This window comes from Lupinus angustifolius, chromosome LG03 (assembly GCF_001865875.1).
Source record: "Lupinus angustifolius cultivar Tanjil chromosome LG03, LupAngTanjil_v1.0, whole genome shotgun sequence".
NCBI classification, from domain to species: domain Eukaryota; kingdom Viridiplantae; phylum Streptophyta; class Magnoliopsida; order Fabales; family Fabaceae; genus Lupinus; species Lupinus angustifolius.
In genome coordinates this window covers 22,786,933-22,806,418 of record NC_032011.1, presented here as the reverse complement: position 1 = coordinate 22,806,418, position 19,486 = coordinate 22,786,933, and the positions used below count along the sequence as shown (strand labels likewise).

Genomic DNA, 19,486 nt, shown 5'->3' with positions numbered 1-19,486 from the left:
TTCTCCCATAAGGAAGTTACATCTATCTTTTGATCCTAACTCTCTTACTCTAGCATTTTGTATTCTCAATATATCTCTCAAATACTGACTTTAGCTAATACCAATAAGACTCTTCACCGTCTCCGGCCCGTCCAGACCCTACATCACTAAGACTAAAGAACAGCCATACATGGAAAACTATAAGTATGTTAAAATATCCCATTGTTTTATATTGTTCAGCTTATAGTTATTACTGAAACTAAGATCCAAATAGAAAAATTCTTCATTGGCAATCAAGTAGTTTTGTTCTTGTCACACTATCATAGTTGTCTCATTGATTCCAATCATTCAAAATAAAAGATGAATAGTGCTAAATTTCAATATGTTTTACTTACCTCATTTTATATTTATATAACTTTATTATCTTAACTATAATCCATATTAATGAATTTTTATACATATATATTTTCTCTTGCAAATGTGACATACCGAAACATGTGTAACTATATTTTTTTCAAAGAAAAGAAGCTTACGACACCATATATCTTTTTAAACAATATACATAGTACTATGTTTACTTTTTGTTTTGATTTTGTTTGTTAATTAATTAACAATCATATTCCATTGGCCACTTAGGTAACTTTGGGTTCGGTTCAATGTAAGATCCAAACTATCAAACCAAAGTGTATAGTTGATAATGACTTAAATGCATATAAAATATCATTATTATGCATTATACTCCAACTGCATGTATCACTCATCACATTGGCCCTTCTTTAGAAAGGAAGAAAAAGGTCAAAAGAGTTATAAATGATCTTTATGTTTTATCACAACAGAAAAAATTGTATACAAGGTAAGGTAGGAGTTTTATATAATGTCAGTTCATTATTTATTATTTATTTTTTAATTATTATTGATTTTTGAAAAAAAAATACAAATAAAAAGTAAATGATATATTTGATTGTGTATAATTTTTATATTATCAGTTTATATATATTACACTTTTATCACAAACAGGTCGGAAAAAATACTCTATATATACTTAAGAATACGCATATAAATAAAAAATGGTTATATTTTATTAAAACACATTCATTAATTCTTCTTTCTCATAATTAAAAGAGAATGGGCCTAATATGTTAAAAAGATGAAATAATAAATAAGAATATAGTTAAGAAAAATATAATGTACTCTTTCTTTCAAAACGTTGAGAGAGTTAAAATAAAAAGTGCAAATTATCAAAACAGGAAGGTGAAATGTCACGTTGTCTTTAAATTAGATAAATAATCACTCATATTTGTTTCATTTGAAAAATCTATTTATTTATTGTGTTTGGAAGTTTGATAGATTACATTAGTTATTATTTTTCATATTTAAAATTATTTAATATTTTCTTGATTTACGTAAGTGCCTTTAAAAAATTGATGATCATAGAGAGGTAAATGACATATTAGAGAAAAACACTAAAATTAATTCAAGGCAACATTATTATCACATTCTTTTATTAATGAGATAGATGGATAGTAAGAAGGAGATTATTAATTTTTTGGTTGGATTTAAACAACTAAAAAATATGAGTTTTATTAGGCTACCTAATTTATGTATTTATTTTTTCTATGATCATGTTAGGTTTCAATAAAATATGCAAACATATAATATATATTGAAAAGTTTAATATTTATGCTTAAGTCTTGAATCCACCAACTGTTTCAACTACAGAATAAAATTAAGCTGAAAAGTTATATAATAAATTCATTTTTTTCATTTTTTTAATATAATTTCCATTACAGATCTAAATATGGTTATTGTAGTGAAGTTATATCAAATTTTATATCATTTAATAAGTTCTTATAACATGGATATAACCTTAAAGAATAAATGAAATAGTGAAAGTATATATATCAGTTGGCAACAAGCATAAAATTGAGGTCCCTCCCAAACGTCACTCCCAATTATTTGTCATTTTAAGAAATAAAAAAGCAGTAATCATTTTTCTCTCATTTGTCATTTTATATTGTATTTTTATATATTAATTACTCAAACTAATTCTTTGAAAGTAAAGATAACATTGATAATTTCAAAATTTTAATCTAAACAATATTATTTTACATTATAGTTAACACATTCAGTAGTTACTTTAATCCATGTATATTACTTTAATAATAATTAAAATAGATAGAAAAAATAGTTAATATATTTAACATCAGTCATTGTCAGATAACCCTCACTATTTAATTCACAAGTCACTGGCACATGCTAACTTTTTATATATGAACCAGTTTTCTAACCCACTTGAGAATAATGTTTTGATGTCTAGATATAGCATAAGAAGGTGTATCATATTTTCTTCAAACAAAATTGTAAGAAATTCAATCTTACTGCTTGGGAATGAAGCATGATATAATCGAGTATTGGAGAGAAGAGTTTTTTTATTTTTTTAATTTATAACAAAAATATTATTTTATTATATATAAAAAATAAAAATATTAAATCATTTTATTTTTATTTTTATTTTTTTCTAAATATTTGTCTCTATTATTAACGAAATTCTTCTGTCCCATGCATTTTCAAACTGTCAATTGTCGAGTATAACTACATGGTGGTACCGACATTGAAAAAATGCCCACCTCATAATTGTCTTTAAAAAATAAACCACGAGATATTTATATTTAATTTCTATCTAACCGCATGATATAACATAGGTTATATGATTTCTATGCAAGAACAACATTTTCTCATCAACTTCAAGAAAGAGTCAAAAGAATGAAGTGAATGAAGTTGTGAGTTTGAGTCTCACCTATAGCAAATTTAAAAAAATAAAAAAGTGTTATAAGATGACTTTTTTTGTTTTTTACAAGTATCTTCACACTGGAAACAATCTTGTCTGAGCCGAGAACATCCACATGTGTGTGAGGCTAACCTCTCGGTATGTATTTTTTCATCCATAAAACTAGAACTCGAAACATTACATAAAGAGAATCAAACATATATCATTTGATGATTAGTAGTGAAGTAAAAAAGATTAAAGAATCGATTCTCATCCATAATAAATAACAATTGCAGATAAAAAAAAATCCTTCATGAAAATTTTACAATCATCATGTTCTCTGGGTTGAGACAATTTTAACTAAGATGCATGTGACTTGAAAGATATGGCTAAGGGTTGCTTGTACTCAACAATAACAACATTGTTCCTTTGAAATTATTGTCCTTTATTATAGAGATAGAGTTTGTAGCTTTCACTCACCATTTCTCTAAAATCACAAATATAAACAACAGATAAATTCTGAATTAAATTTTTTTTGTTTAGATTAATGATCAAAGTTTTAACACCTAAAGTAATACACCGTATGAGATAAATGATATATAATTTTTTTTCCGATAAAACTAACTTGTAATTGTAGCTATAAACATGTAGTGTGTAGTAGTTAGGTTCTAGTTGTTAGAGTGACCCAAGATTACACTTGTGTAGATAATTGAATTGTTACTGTTCAATAAAACTAACTATTGACTAGCTAAAATTTATTAAACGGCTAAAACATATATACAATATTTATTATTTTTAATAATATATTAATTAATTCATAGTTATCAATTGTAATATTAAATACTTAGATAATTAAAAATCAAATTTCCGAATCACGTATTTTAGTATTGTATAAACTCTAATTAATTATTTATATATGTATATGTCTATGTATTCATGATACTAGGTTTTGTTTACTCCACATTTGTAATAAAAATAATAATCACTGTTATGTAAGCTTAAGTTACTAGGGAAGAAATGAAAGATTAATAGATTTCTAATTGTGATGTGATTAATGTAATTTATCAAAGTTTCAAATAGCAAAACTAATCAATGAATTGTCGAAATTTTTTAAAAAATCTATTTTTCGTAGTGATAACTTTCAAATACTACAAACTTATTTTCTTAACAACTACAAGTTTTTTTTTTAAATTTTGTTCACAAAACTATAAAAATTCAATCAAAAAACTATAAATTATCTAAAGAAACTAGAAGTTCATATAGTCATATAGTATCTAAAGTGTAATACTCAACAATGCCTCAAATCAATAGTCAAAGACAAAATAATAGCTTTTGTGAAAATTATCACTTGGGATCATTGGACCAATTATGATTTAATTTGTTAAAATTTTAAAATGCAAAAAAGGTCTAAATCAAGATAGGTTATCATTGGACAAGGATCATCTGTCCCAAAAAGATATGTCTCCCTATCTTTAACCAATCATATTTCCCAAAATAATATAAAATATTAATTTATCTTTTTTATAAAAACAAATTCCAATAAAATAACTCATTTTGATTGGTTTAATATATCATTACCAATAACTACATGTGATTCTCCTCATGTTATCATTAACCCCACTTGGTCATTAATTTGTGAGGATGCACAATCAGCCGCTCATACTTTATCCTTGGAAAAAAAAATAGACATGGGGAGGAGGGAACCGAGTGAGACTGTTGTGTAATTAGAGTGGAGAACATAATTTTCAATTTTATTTGATCTTACATCATTTTATAATTTTATTACAATTTCTCATAAAATAAGAACATTATCTACTTTTTTCTTACAATATCAAATATTATTTTCATTCTTATTTAGGTCTCACAATATTTACATTTTTTCACATCATTTATATCTCTCATCACTTTTCTTTAATTAAGAACAACCAATAATTGTTCTTATTTAAGAACAAAAATCAGAAAATAAAAATAATATATTGAAGAACAGAGTAAAAATATTTTTATTCTATTAAGAATGAACATAAAGAATAACTACTATGGTTGCACTTATGTCTTTTAATATGCTTTGGAGGTATGGTTTTATTGGAGTATTTTAATTATAAATTGAGGAATATGAACGTTCCATCTACTAATATTCATAATAATCACGAGTGAATTATATAACAACCCAGAGTTTTAGTGAAATTATATAAATTACACCTTCATTTTTTACATTTATACAAACTTCCCATAATTTTTATACTTTTATTGCACTAACCACCACTGTATAAGAAATAAATATAATCTTTTAAACAAAAAATGTGATAAATGTAATTAAATTAAACAAAACATGATATATTGTAGAGACAAGTCCAATAATATACGAGTCAATATTTCTTTATTATTTTTGGTTCATTACACTATATTATAATAGCGATTTAAACAATATTTCTTTAGAATTGTTGATGTATTTTGTAACAAAAAATAATAAAGATACATTGATTTGTATATTATTTAGGCTTGTCTACCCAATATATCATGTTTTGTTTTACTTAATTGCATTTATCATATTTTTTGTTTAAAATATTACACTTATTTCTTATGCAGGGTGTCAGTGTAATGAAAGTATAAAAACTATGAGAGGTTTGTGTAGGTGTAGAAAAGTGAGGAGTGGTTTGTGTAATTTCACTAAAACTCAGGGATGTCAATGTAATTTACTCTAATAATCACATATGAATTATGCTTTTAGTTGAGTTGATTTAAATTGGACTTACTTGCACCAAAGTTTAAGAATTTGATTCCTAATAACGATATTTATTTTGAGAAGCAGTCATACATACTGAAAAAAGATTAATTCTTTACCAAGTGAGACTGTCCATTTCTTATTACCCAAAAAATCATGAACTTCTGAGTTACCATGTAAACCAAGAACCACTAGGCTAAAGAATATTTTTATTATTAATTTACAATGGAAATCGTATTTAAAAAACACGACTTCTAAAAAAATGGAAATTGTGCATGAAAAGTACAATTTCCATGGAGGAGAGAGAACATGTAAGAGTCTCGTGCATCAGATATACGAGATCACAGGGAAGTCGCATTACTGGTTCCATGGATCTCATCTACGAGTTCCCTAAAAACTATACTACTTCCATAAATATTTTGAAATATATACTAAATGTGTAATAGTGTAGTAAAACTTTTTTCCATGTAAATTTTCCATATTAGCATGTGGTTCATTCTTTAAAATTTGAAAAGTGCAATTTTGGGCTTCAATGTTAACTTGTTCATTAGAAGAAAAAAACTAGGGTGAGAATAAATAGTTTTGAATTAAGTGTTGATGATGAACTATGGCGTGATGATAGTGACTATATGTGGTGGCTGGGCAGTGAAGGTGGCCATGTTCATAGCTACAATAAAACCTAAGTAGTTTTGAATTGTTATTGATGTGAGAGTGAGAAAGATCATGCGAGTGCCAAGTAGTGTTATGAACAAGGGAGTTAATTTCACCGTTAAATTGGATGACAATTATAATTACATAACTTCTCATTAGTGCTGGTGAGAGAAGATATAATTTTTCTATTCAAAAAATGTATCACTCCATATATTAAATTTATAATTAATCAAAAAAATATTTAATAACTCGAATATATTTTTACCACTAATGGTACATGATATATTTTTTTGGGAGAGAAGATGTCAACTTATTAAAATGACCCTAATCAAAATCCCTATAGAGTATTCACTCAGTTTATACCTACTAAAAACACAGTCTTAGTTATTCTCCTCCACCTCTCCATCTTTGGAGAATCCAATCAAATAATTGTAGAAATGGTCCACAAAGGAGAATTTAATATATATGCATTCACTTGATAATAGTTCTATCAATGTATTATTATTTATTTATCTTACTTTATTTAAGAAAAAAGATATATATTTTAATAGTGTAAGAATTTTATATAATGTCAGTTAATTTTTCACAATTTATTTTTAATTGCCATTGAGTCTTTTTCGAAAAAAGTAATATCAATAATATATTAACTATGTATAAATCTTTATGGTAAGAGTTTATGCATATTACACTTTTTATTTAATAGTAAATAGTAATTAAAAAATGGGAGTTGACCATAGGAATTACTATATGATCTCTAGTGAATAGAATAACATGAATAGAATAAAAATAAGAAGTTGAGTTAGCCAGGCCCTACTTTTGGAATATCATAGTGGTCACTAAGATTGGCTAAATATTGATTAAATTCCTGAATCCTATCCCTATGAGACATTCTCGCCATTTTTGCTAACCTTTCAACCTCAACTTTCTCTCTCTGCTGCAAAAATCTTCTCTCAAATGGTGTTAGGTAATCATCATATGATGCACCTTTTCCTTCACCACCCTCATTCATACTACGAAATATGATGCACCTTCCACCTAATACAACAATAAAACCACGAAATAACAATGAAATTGTGCTACGATAACATGGTTTGAAACAGAATAAGAAGAGTGTGTTAGTTTTATTCACCTGAAGTAGTGGTTTGAGGAAAATATTGGTAACTCTTATGATGCCTTTTCATCTTCTTTTTAATCCTAACAGCTTTGATATCCAATGCTTTTCCCTTTAGCTTCAACTTCTCAATCACCACGTTATCATAAGCTGATGCCATGTTCACGATCAACGTTTGGAATCGATTCAAAATTAAAAGTGATAGAAAAAGTTTAATAGATTTAAATATCAATGTCGTTATGTAGAAGTAGAAGAGAAGGTTGGTGTACTTTCTAGAAACAAGTGGATCTATCTTCAAACTTCCCCGCCAAGATTAAAACTTCATCTTCTTGGGCCTGGCCCGTATAGGCCCAAATCACACTTCCTATTCAGGGGCTTTGTTATTTTTTATATAATATACATTCGTCAAAGGAATAAATTAATCCAATTCAAGATGTATAGTTAATCATGTTAATAAATATTGAACATTTAACTTTTTGTCTTACCTAAAAATCTAATAGAATCTTACGTCACTAAACTAACATCTTGTTAGTTCGGTTTGTGTAAGATGACAAAACAAATTTTCATAATTTTAACATGTTTTTCCAAAATAGAATAATAAACTAAACAATTTTCAAAACCATTTGAGGGAATTTCAGAAAAAATTCCCCAAAATGTTTTTAGTGTATATTAATAGAGTCTTTATCTGGGCATCTAAAAATTAATCTTTTTGAGGTGTAAAGATTATTGAAAATTTGAAATAGCTTTTTGTGCTTATACTACTCAAACATATTTTACAATACATTTTTCATAATATCATTCTCACGTATGTGATTCGTAATATTATAATTCAAAACCTCGAATGAAATTATACAATTCTAACTATCATTTAATTAGAGTTTTTTATTCATCATTCATTTGTTAACTTGTTAAATATTATTGACATGAATACAAATTGATATTGAGTGATATGCAATGTAAAAAACTCTTCATCATTCCATACATCGTAAACATTCCTAAGTAAAGGTGCTCAAGGAAGAAACCAAACAACTCGAATAAAGATTCTCTGTTTATATCTTAATTGGTGTATCAAACCAATTAAAATGTATCAATCAATTAAATAGAAAAATTATAAATGAAAAATTATACTACTTACTATAATTTAATCAGATATAAATAGGGAGTGACAAGGTTTTGAGGGACGGTGATATGGGTGCAAGCAACTCATGCCAAACATTATATGGGTCTGGCATGCAATATCACACCATGTTGTTTTAATTTAATATTGTTTTGATAGATAATAAAGATTTATGTGAAGACATGTGTATTTAAAAATAACAAATAAATATTGAGAATATTATATATATCTCTATACTTTTTCCCTTATGATCGTGACTAGTGTTAAAGTGTTAAGTACATCTAGAGGGTAGCAATTGGCCACACCACAACTAAATCTGCATGCCACTTGTCAAACTTTCAACTCCATGCTGTGTCTTTCCGAACCAGCACCTGTTCCCAAATATTTTTGTCTCTGTGTCTCAGCCCAATCACATTTTATTAAATAACATCAAAATATTTTTTGATTTTTATTTTTAAATATGTTTTTTAATTGGCTTGGGACACAATGAAACATGAGGAAAAAAAAATGAGACAAGTGATATGCATTCTTGTCTTTCCTTCCTCCAACACCCTCTCTCAATACCAAACTAACCTATATGGCAATTCTCCTCAGAACAACACTTCCATTTCTTTCTCTCACAAACACCCTTCACTCATCCAACACCACCTTAACCTTAATACTCACAAATCCAACCACAAGATCAATGTCCTTATCATCATCATCATCATCACCATCACAAATGTACCATGTGCCAGAGCTAGATAATAACGACATGGACCATGTACCTGACCACACATTTCAAAAATACACATCATCCAATAGTACCAAGAGGGGTAGCACTAGTAAAGGGACATCTATAGTTTGGTTCAGGAATGATCTCAGAATTTTGGATAATGAACCACTCTATAAAGCTTGGCTTTCTTCACAAACTGTGTTGCCTGTTTATTGTTTTGATCCTCGTCTCTTTGCCACCACTTATCATTTTGGGTTTCCTAAAACTGGGGGTATGTATGTATCTATGTATCTATTCTTATGAGTTATGACCTTATTCCTTAAGAAAACTGCTATAATGAAAAAAAGTACTGTTTGAAGGGTTCCACTTAGGTGCCCTTAGTCTTTCACCAATCAGAAACAACAACCGAACATTTATCCACTGGAGGTGGGGTCGGCTATATGGATTGAATCACGTCAGAAATCGAATACTCTAAAACACAAATGTAGTTGGAACTTTTTTGTTGAGTTTTTAGATAATGGAATAGCATGCTTGTTTTATTTTAAGATGGATGAGTTGCTATGCTCTACAACTTTATTCTGAATATAATGCTCCATACACATCATCAATCACCTTGCATCAGGTATAAGGGTAGAATGAGAGTATAGGAAAATAATGTAGGACAAACTTAGCTGTAGTAAAGTGATAAAATTATTTCATGCATCAACCATTCTTGAATTTGGCTGTGTAGAACTACTCTTACTTAATTGTTGTTGATACGGATTTCATTAGTGTATTAGCATTTAACCCAGCATTTGGGCTTTGCGAACCTTTTTTGTTTCTTTTAATTTCACTACCTCTTCTACCTTCATTTTGGAATGGTTTACTTGGCAGTATTGAGAGCACAGTTTCTCCTTGAATGCTTGGCTGACTTGAGGAAGAATCTGATGAAACGGGGACTTAATTTGCTTATCCTACATGGGAAACCTGAAGATATTATTCCTTCTCTGGCAGAAGCTTTCGGAGTTCACACGGTAAGTCGATGAATTCAAATTATATAGCCTGTCTAGTAAGCTAGTTCAAATTGATAAAAGACCAAGTTTGTTTTATTACTGAAGCTATTGATGAATGTAATATTGTCAGGTGTATGCCCAGAGAGAAACTTGCAGTGAGGAGCTGAATGTTGAAAGGTCGGTCATCACAGGTCTTCAACAAGTGGTGATACCATGTCCCGAGGAATCATCCACTGGTGTGACACATTCAAATGACTCTCCGAAGTTACAACTTATTTGGGGTTCCACCATGTACCACATTGATGATCTCTCTTTTGATGTTACTTGTTTGCCGGATGTGTATACTCAATTTCGTAAGGCATGATTTATAGGAACTGGTTCTGATTAGAAATAAGAAAATAATATTGATGGAAACTACTGTGAATTACACTGAATTCTCTGGGTATATGAGAGACCTAGAACTCCCCCAACAAATGATAAGAGTGATCTCCTTCTCAACTACTCTTCTTATTTATAGGCTAACTAATTAACTAACTCTAGCTGTTTCGCTAACTAGGCCTACCTAACTGAGGCCCATTCTTATTTCTTCTGTTATATACTTTCCTAGCTAAGCCATTTCGTTACAATGATATTTTCTGAAAAATCGTACAAAGTCGCTTGATATACCATAGGCACTCAAATCAACATTTGACATGTATAACTGTATAAGTTTGTTAGATCCATGTTAGAAATACACCTATCTCTAAAAACATCCTTTTGATGTGTCAAAACTGCCTATGATAGGAAATGCCTACCGATGAATATTTGGATTATTTCAATTGAAATTTATATATGTAGACATATCAAATTAGAAGGTTCTTTTAGTGCTACTTATGCATGCTAATTATCTAAACTTGCAGACTGTTGAAGGCCAATGTAGCATACGCACATGCATCAAACTTCCGGCATTTCTTGGGCCACCACCTGCAGTTGAGGAGTGGGGATGTCTTCCTTCATTAGAGCAGCTGGGGCTTTGCTCACAGAAGGTAAGGTTCCTTCAACTTTCTGCATGCTTTTGCAGGAATATTCCGTCTTTTAAACTCAGCAATGATAAATAACAATTCTTTTCTTTATTTTCTTCTTCATAAAGGTTAGTAAGGGGATGAAATTTGTGGGTGGTGAAACTGCGGCATTGAGCAGAGTATATGAATACTTTTGGAAAAAGGTAAGAATGATCCCAAACTTACTATGTAAATCCAATTTATTCGATGTCATTATTGCTTGCTACATTTGACTATTCTGTGAATAATAAGTTAGTCTAAGAGTAATCCTTTTATTTTTTCCGATTAAAGGTTCGGGTGTGGTCCTTGATAATAAAAATCCCCTCTATTTATGGATTTCGTATATAGCATCTATCGCGTGCACCATGAAATGAATTAATGTATGTATACTGGCCAACTTGATATGGCGGATTCGCAATAACTTTGCATACAGAATAGAGGGTGTGTAGCTTGTTGGGAACATCAATGTCATCCTTTGTTTGATTATCTAACACATTCTTAAGATTGCACATATGTAGGATTTGCTAAAGGTATATAAAGAGACCAGAAATGGGATGTTAGGGTCTGATTACTCTACTAAATTCTCACCATGGCTAGCCTCAGGAAGCTTGTCTCCTCGTTTCATACATGAAGAGGTTGAAGTTGTTAATAGTCTTGGTTTTATGCACTCATATAGCTTTAAAATGAGAGTGGTTTGACAATACTTACCCTTTTTCTTTATAGGTAAAAAGATATGAGAATGAAAGACAAGCAAATAGTTCTACCTACTGGTAAATTAGTGTATATCTATATATATCATGTTTTTTTATGGTATTCTCCTATTGCCAGTTTCTTAATTATTCCTATATACTTAACTAGGGTAAATTAATGTAAGGTTTGACATCTTCCCCCTTCTTGTTATACTTCCTTCTTCCGAACTCATCTTTATTCTTGCAGGGTTTTATTCGAGTTAATATGGAGGGATTACTTTAGGTTTTTATCAGTGAAATATGGAAATTCACTTTTCTATATAGGTATGGATTGGTTGAATTCTTAGACCCTCTTCTGCTTTATTAAAGTTATAATTTGAAAACTGTTGGTCTATACTGAGGTGTAATTGTTGTTAACCATAGATTACAATTATGAAGTCCAAGTGAGATAATGCATCCCAATATAACTCTTTTGTTAGAATCAACTTGTTCAGATTACATACTTATATCTGTTTTTTTCCCAGGTGGTCCTAGGAAAGTTCAGCGTAGTTGGAGCCAAGACCAGAATCTGTTCGAATCCTGGAAAGATGGTCGTACAGGGTACATTTTCATGTTTAAAAATGATATCTCCTCCGACAAAATCAACTCACAAATCCTCCTTAACCATAAGAAAAGTGGCATGTGTCACAAAGTGACACTTCGTTTATTAATGATTGGTTTACAAGTAACACATGTCACTTTCTTGCGGTATAGGAGGATTTGTAGGAGAATATATCATCTCTCTTTCTTGTTTGTTTGAATAAAATTACTATTACTTGATATTATTTATGTTTTCCTACTATAACTACTACCTAAGATTTGGCTGACATTAAAGCCCTTGAATGGGACATTGCTTTACCTTTCTGCACGATTTTGGTATATTTGAAGTACTATTTGCCTTTTGATGTTCCTTGGAAATAAACTTACTTCCTCATTTTGGTTTTATCCTTGTTTTAATCTTTCTTATCCCTCCACTTCCCTATGGAGACATAGATTATTCATTCATGTACATGAGTATTTCAAACCGAAATTACTTTTTCTCCAACTCAATTACTAGATTTTGCCATAAATCTTTAGGTATCCTCTGATAGATGCCAACATGAAAGAACTATCAACTACAGGATTCATGTCAAACCGAGGACGGCAGGTGAACCGGAGTTCAATATTGTGTTTGTACAGTATATAATATTGTATTTTCCTGGATTTTGCACACACCTTATGACCTTTGTATCTGAAACATGAATTATGGTTACCTTTTTGACAGATCGTGTGTTCCTTTCTTGTTCGTGATATGGGCATAGATTGGCGCATGGGAGCAGAATGGTTTGAGACATGTCTTTTGGATTATGATCCATGTTCTAATTATGGAAACTGGACTTATGGATCAGGTAAATTATATTTAGATTGTTAAGGTTTGGGCTGGGGAGTAAGGAAAAGAGAGAAGAGAGAGACAAGTCTAAACTGAAAATATTCTTGAAATATATGATGTGATCTGCAACACAAATCACAAAGTCATAACCACTATTTATGATGACCTTTATAATCAATATTTTGATAATATAAAGATATTATGAGATACATTTTAAACATTCTAACATGGATAACTGTGTTAGGATAAGTAAGAATATATGGACTTACATATATCTTTGCTTTTAATTCAAAATGTTTGTTTTGATGTGCAATAACTTGTAAGCTAGTGACCCTTTAAATTACCAAGCTGTAGCAATACTGTAAAATGATAACGATCGGACATCGCATTATTTTGTTAACAGAGGCCTTGTGGACTGATAGTAACTCATCCCTTTGCTAGTTGGAGATTTGCTTGTATTTGTGATTTTTTGTATAATTATAGACTTGTCACATAGAAAGTAGAAAAAAAGGTAAATTTTGACTTCTTTGATCTGTTTTATGTTAAATGTAGCTGCCTGATTATATCCGTAAAGAAAAGCACATAAATATAAAATGTCTTTCTCATGTTACTATTCAGTTCATCAATATTCAAGCGTTGAAATTTACGACCCATACTTTTCTTTTCCCTGTTCTTCCTGTGCAGGAGTTGGCAATGATCCTAGAGAAGACCGCTATTTCAGCATCCCGAAACAAGTAAGTGGCCGTAAGAAATTAACCGATGTGATCCTCATCTTCACTTAAAAATGCTATAAGTCTATAACAACAAAAGTATATTATACAATCTAAACATATAAGCATAGCAGTAGGCATGCTTCTTTTGGGTTCAGTATATAATCTTTAAAATTGTAAGGCTTCTGCAACCTACTGAAATAATATAAAATATCACATACTACATATAAGAAAATAGTCAAAGTGGATCTTCATTTAGAATTTTACAACAATATATATATGTGTGTGTGATACTATTTTCAGGCACAAACATATGACCCAGAAGGTGAATATGTTGCTTACTGGTTACCACAGTTAGGAAAGATTCAAAAAGATAAAAGAAACTTTCCTGGAAATTTATACATTCCTCAAATTGTGCCTCTCAAGTTTGGAAATACTGGTAGAAAAGACAAGTTCTCAGGTGCAAGAAGAGCCAATGATAGAGTCAGTGAAAGAAGATGGAACATGAGATAAATTTGTACAATGGAATAAAAAGAAGAAGCATGGCAGATTATAACATTGTATTTTTATGTAATGCTGCTTTCTTACTTGAGACATTAATGTAACAATTTAATGAATATTGTGAACAAATGAGATTCTTATCTAGAAATCATGCATGTAACTCAATTTTTTGTTTTTTTAACACTTCAAAAGTAATAGGACTTTCAGTGTCAAAAAATTAATAAGAGGTAAAATATCTCCAAAAGACATGGTAGTGCAATGAGTATATATCCAAATATACTATATAACATCTATCATTGACTTTCTCTTAATCAGTACACATGAAATCTAATATATATTTGGTATAGTGAAATTATCCCTTCACTTTATAGTTTGTAGTATAGGTAATGAACTAATCAATTTTAGGTGTATAATTATCTCTCTTAACAAATATTGTTTACAAAAATTGAATCATTGATTTATTTAATCTATCTAAGGATTCAATGCCTTAGTTTTTTTGTGCAATATTTTTTTTTGTTACAACCAACTACTAATATAATATTTAGTATAGGTAGTATAGTATTGATATGCAAAACTTTACATGGAACATAGACTATATATAAATGCTAAACTTGAATAATTAATTCTTTAAATAATATTTAATCTTGTAATATTTTATGAAGGTAATGTTTATATACATGAATAAATAATTATTACATTATTACATTATCTATTATTCATTTAAATTATCGGTATAAAAAACTATAAATGTATTTTATATTCATGAATAGTAGTTATGATGAAAGATGCGATAAAAACTAAAAAGTAAGAACATTGAGGAAGTTGAAAGTGTTGGTAACGTGGTGATTCTGTGTAAAGTGTGTTGCTTGTAATCCAAACACCACGTTTTATCTCTCTCTCTCTCTCTCTGTGTCTCTGCGCTCGTGAGATCTGAAGGACAAGATCATCGCTAACCAAAGAAGTGAAGGTAAATTTCTCCATCTTTCGTTTCATTCTTATTCACGTTTTCCTTTTCCTTCTTTATTCAATTAACCTAACAAAATTATGTAACGGAGTGGAGAAGCTTCTCCAATTCTGGATTTGAATTTTGTTTTCGTCTCTAACTTCCTCACGTATAGTATGCAATATTCGGTTTCTTAATAGCGAATACGCCGATTCATTATATATAGAGTATGGTTGAGTAAACAGTTCAATTCAATTGACTTTTTCGTTAATTTTTTTGATTTTATTTTCATTAGTTTCGTTGATAAACTTATTCAGATTAGGTAAAAATAGCGTATAGGAAGATCATAAATAATTTTCATGAGCAATGTTCATAAGCTGTTTAAAATTGTTTTCTCTAGGAAATAAGAAAGAAAGGATGGTGGATGACAAAGCGGTCGGAGAAGGTGAAGAGAAAGAGACAAGTGTTAAAGCCACTGGCAATGAAAAAAAGAAGCGCAAGGGATTTTTTTCTAGAATTTGGAATGTGTTTAGGTTGCAAGGTGATGATTTTGAGAAGAGGCTCCAACACATTTCTAAAGAAGAAGCTGCAGTTATCTCTAGAATGAGCAGGAGATCTAGATCATGGAGGCGAATATCTCGGCAACTTATTATATTTTCTGTTATATTCGAGGTCTGGTGTATTATATTCCGCTGAACGTTTGTTGTCAATGATGCATACTTTCTATATTTCATGCTATTTTATTCCCCCTTTAAACATGCTATTTTAGTAGATTCTGGAGAAGCTTTGGATTGTGCCTTTTCCAATGTGAATATTTAAGGCAATTAAAACTCTATGCTTCTCCACCATAAAATTAATAATTTCCTCTTATGACATTTTTGTGAGTAGTGTTGTTGTTTAGAACTATAAGAACAACTTATCTATAATTTGACAGATATTTGGGACAAATTAATCAATCAGAGTGGTTGTTCAGTTCACTTTCGTTATTAATGTTTTACTAAATAGCCAATTCACTAATTATTCGGTCTGTATCTGTAAAGAAGTTGCTCCATGGTCCTAAACTGTAACTATTTTTTGTCATTGTAGAAAAAACTTCTTAAAATGGTTTCATCTTTCAGGTCATTGCTGTAGGTTATGCTATAATGACAACAAGGACAACGGATATGAACTGGAAAATGAGGGCAATCCGGGTTTTGCCAATGTTTCTTTTGCCTGCTTTGGCTTTCGCTGCTTATTCAACATCTGCCAGCTTCACAAAGATGTGTAAGTGCCTTGAGCTTTACAAAAACATACATATCTTGCAGAGGCTAGTGTGTATTTTTACTTATTTTTTAACAATCAAGGTTCAAGTGTTGCCTAATTGGGTAGTGTATATTTTGCAGAAGCTAGTGTATATTTTCATCATTGTCAATTGAAACTTAACTTATATATTGTAATTCTCATTTATGATGTCCAATGTTATCTAATGTACTAATTTAGATGTGCTTTGCAATTGGAAAGAGTTCTGAATTCATCAGTCCCATCAGAATTTCTGCCATTTCAATTGACTTTTTATCTCACAGTTAGGATGAAAAGGCTTTAAAAGTGAGGTTTTCTATAGTTTAGTATTTTCCTGGTTAGCTTTTTAAGAAAGAATTCCCCATGCTTTGATGTCATAACACAGTGTGCAAAATGCTGATAAAAATGCTTGATCATAGTAGGTTTTTAAATTCATTTGAAGCTCCTCAAGTTCATGCAAAACATTTACAAACAGCTCAAATGAAACTAGTGTCGAGAAAATTTCTTGAAGGAGCAGTATTTGATATTAATACTTTGTTATAGAAATTTGTTACCATCAGTCATAAGTTATAAAAGCTAAGATTCACAATTCGATTGTTGATTTTAACATTGGATTCCAACTTAATAATGCAGTTTTTGGACAGGGATCTGCTTATAATTTTGTGTCAAGTGAAAAGAAATTATCTTATTTTTGGAATTCGTAATTTATAATGTGTGATTATAGGTGATCGCAGGGATCGAAATATTCTTGAAAGGCTTCGAGCTGAAAGGCAAGCAAAAATTGATGAACTCAAAGAAAAGACAAATTATTACATCACCCAACAGCTCATTCAGGTGATTGTTTGAAATCAGACCTCACTTTATTTCATATTGGAGCAGGAAAAGTAGATTTGGTGACAAACTGACATTGTATTATTTAATTTTTTAGACATCAAATAGAGTTTGATGACATAGCTTCAAATTTTCAATTATGTATGCATGATATTCGTAATCCAGTGCTTTACTTTTTTAGAAGAATGAATGATGTGAGTATCTTCATTAAGTTACTGTTAAAATTAAGAGCATTTTCCATAGGGAAGCAAATGAATGAAATCACATATGATCACGTGAGTCGAAGTTCCTTTTATTTCATTATGAGCTAAGCTCAGATCTGTGCTTTGAAGTACATTACTGGAGAGCAGCTTTCATTGTATTTGTTTGCAGTTGCTTTAATGTAACATTGTATTGTGATCTATGCAGAGATATGACCCAGACCCAGCCGCAAAGGCAGCTGCTGCAACTGTTTTGGCATCTAAGTTGGGTGCAGATTCTGGTTTGAAAGTGTATCTGGGAGATGAATCTAACTCGGGTGCTGAAATGGCAAAGAGCAACGATGTTGAACTTATGCAGTCCACTGGACTTCGAAATCGAAGACAAGTTCAATCTAGATCCACTAGTACAGGGACAAGTACACCAAATTCTTCTGATCAACAATTAGTTGGTTCAGGGGGAACTAATCAAACTAGTACATCTGATCATAATCAGCTTGTAGTTGTTGAACACCACCAGCCTGAAAGTTCAACCACTCAAGATGGAGGATGGATAGCACGACTCGCAGCATTGCTCGTGGGCGAGGATCCAACACAGTCTTATGCTCTCATATGTGGTAACTGTCATATGCATAATGGTAAGTGAGCTGAATTTGATGTTTTATGCATTTAACCTTTTTCTTTTTTCGCTTAAAAACATATGTTTTTGCTGGTGTTAGTTTTTTGTGGGTACCAGCGTTCATACATGAATAACAGGAAAAGTGTGCTTCTGTTTACTTGTTTCACTTCAGGTCTTGCTAGGAAGGAGGATTTCCCATTTGTTACTTACTACTGCCCTCACTGTCATGCCCTGAACAAACCAAAGCAATCAGATGATCGTATCTCTGGTCATACTTCCCCGAACGTGGGGTCTCCTCCAAAAACAGACGCTGATGACGAAGTTAAAGACGCTATCACTTCTGTGGTCGAGAGCATGATCACAAGCAAGAGTAGCCCCGAGATTGAGGAAGTATTAGAAAAGACAAGTTTGGAGGAGAAAGCTAGTTAAAAGGGCTACCTATTTTGCTGATCCGACTATTGGAATGAAATGCTTTGCCCCTTGTTCCGGATACCCATACTTTAAGGTTGAACAAGTTTGCAATTTGTTGGCTTTATAGCAGGAAGAGTGGTTACATACTTTGATACAATCTTGTGATTTATGATACATAGATTACATATATTGCCATAAAAAAGAAAGAAAAAAAATACATGTATTGCTTGTGAGTTACTCCAGTTATGCTTTTGTTTTTGTTTTCCACTTTTGCTTGGATTGGTACCTGAGAGAAATTTTGATATTCTACCTTCTTTTTTTGGGGTGGAGTGGGGCTTGGCATTTTGAACGATTAAAGTACTTGACTAAAATTCGTTAGTCGATACTTTTTTTTCTTTTTTGGGTATCGTATTTACACGTGGTTTAAGTGGCAAAGTGGCAAAATGGCAAAATTATAATGTTATGTGGGTGCTGTTGTAACGTATAAAGTCGGAACTGAAATTGTATACTTAAAATATATGCATAAATTAAAAAATTCGTTAAAATGTAATTTGATGTGATTTTCTGCCATATTTCGGTGTTTCATATGACAATTGTCGTTTTTAGAAGAATGGTTTAAAAACAAAAATCTTTTGATGGAAGGAGACAGAATACTAGTCACATTTGGGTTAACTGCTATTGCCGTTGTGGCTATTACAATGTGAATTGTAACAATTATGATGCTATGATGTGGTCGCATAATTGTGATTTATTGTCACACTGCAATTGTGGTGTGATGTGGTTGTGGTGATCATCACAACTACAA

General features: G+C 30.7%; 2 protein-coding genes and 1 long non-coding RNA gene across 3 annotated transcripts; 2 read left to right on the top strand and 1 right to left on the bottom strand.

Annotated features, from left to right (window-relative positions):
- LOC109343708 lies at positions 1,100 to 19,113 on the bottom strand. Its single transcript, XR_002107248.1, has 3 exons — positions 19,032 to 19,113; positions 13,509 to 13,515; positions 1,100 to 1,110 (listed from the first exon to the last, which is right to left on the bottom strand). It is a non-coding gene; the product is annotated as an uncharacterized LOC109343708 (long non-coding RNA).
- Positions 8,884 to 14,429, top strand: LOC109343703 (cryptochrome DASH, chloroplastic/mitochondrial). Its single transcript, XM_019582137.1, has 13 exons — positions 8,884 to 9,333; positions 9,936 to 10,075; positions 10,185 to 10,412; positions 10,954 to 11,079; positions 11,184 to 11,258; positions 11,613 to 11,729; positions 11,818 to 11,864; positions 12,031 to 12,107; positions 12,308 to 12,383; positions 12,900 to 12,969; positions 13,087 to 13,210; positions 13,876 to 13,925; positions 14,205 to 14,429. Exons 1-13 carry the CDS (start codon positions 8,925 to 8,927, stop codon positions 14,412 to 14,414), a joined length of 1,749 nt encoding a protein of 582 aa, XP_019437682.1. The 5' UTR covers positions 8,884 to 8,924; the 3' UTR covers positions 14,415 to 14,429.
- Positions 15,202 to 19,006, top strand: LOC109343706 (uncharacterized protein At2g24330-like). The gene is made up of 6 exons (XM_019582139.1): positions 15,202 to 15,369; positions 15,746 to 16,017; positions 16,464 to 16,608; positions 17,348 to 17,457; positions 17,863 to 18,289; positions 18,443 to 19,006. The coding sequence occupies exons 2-6, from the start codon at positions 15,763 to 15,765 to the stop codon at positions 18,697 to 18,699; spliced, it is 1,194 nt and encodes a 397-aa protein (XP_019437684.1). The 5' UTR covers positions 15,202 to 15,369; positions 15,746 to 15,762; the 3' UTR covers positions 18,700 to 19,006.

Bases quoted from the DNA above. Each gene is read 5' to 3' on its own strand.
- LOC109343703 (XM_019582137.1), top strand. From the start codon at position 8,925: ATGGCAATTCTCCTCAGAACAACACTTCCATTTCTTTCTCTCACAAAC. The intron at 9,334-9,935 runs GTATGTATGTAT...TTTACTTGGCAG, and splicing joins TGGGTTTCCTAAAACTGGGG to TATTGAGAGCACAGTTTCTC. The intron at 11,259-11,612 runs GTAAGAATGATC...GCACATATGTAG, and splicing joins ATGAATACTTTTGGAAAAAG to GATTTGCTAAAGGTATATAA.
- LOC109343706 (XM_019582139.1), top strand. From the start codon at position 15,763: ATGGTGGATGACAAAGCGGTCGGAGAAGGTGAAGAGAAAGAGACAAGT. The intron at 16,609-17,347 runs GTAAGTGCCTTG...GTGTGATTATAG, and splicing joins TGCCAGCTTCACAAAGATGT to GTGATCGCAGGGATCGAAAT. The intron at 17,458-17,862 runs GTGATTGTTTGA...TGATCTATGCAG, and splicing joins TCACCCAACAGCTCATTCAG to AGATATGACCCAGACCCAGC.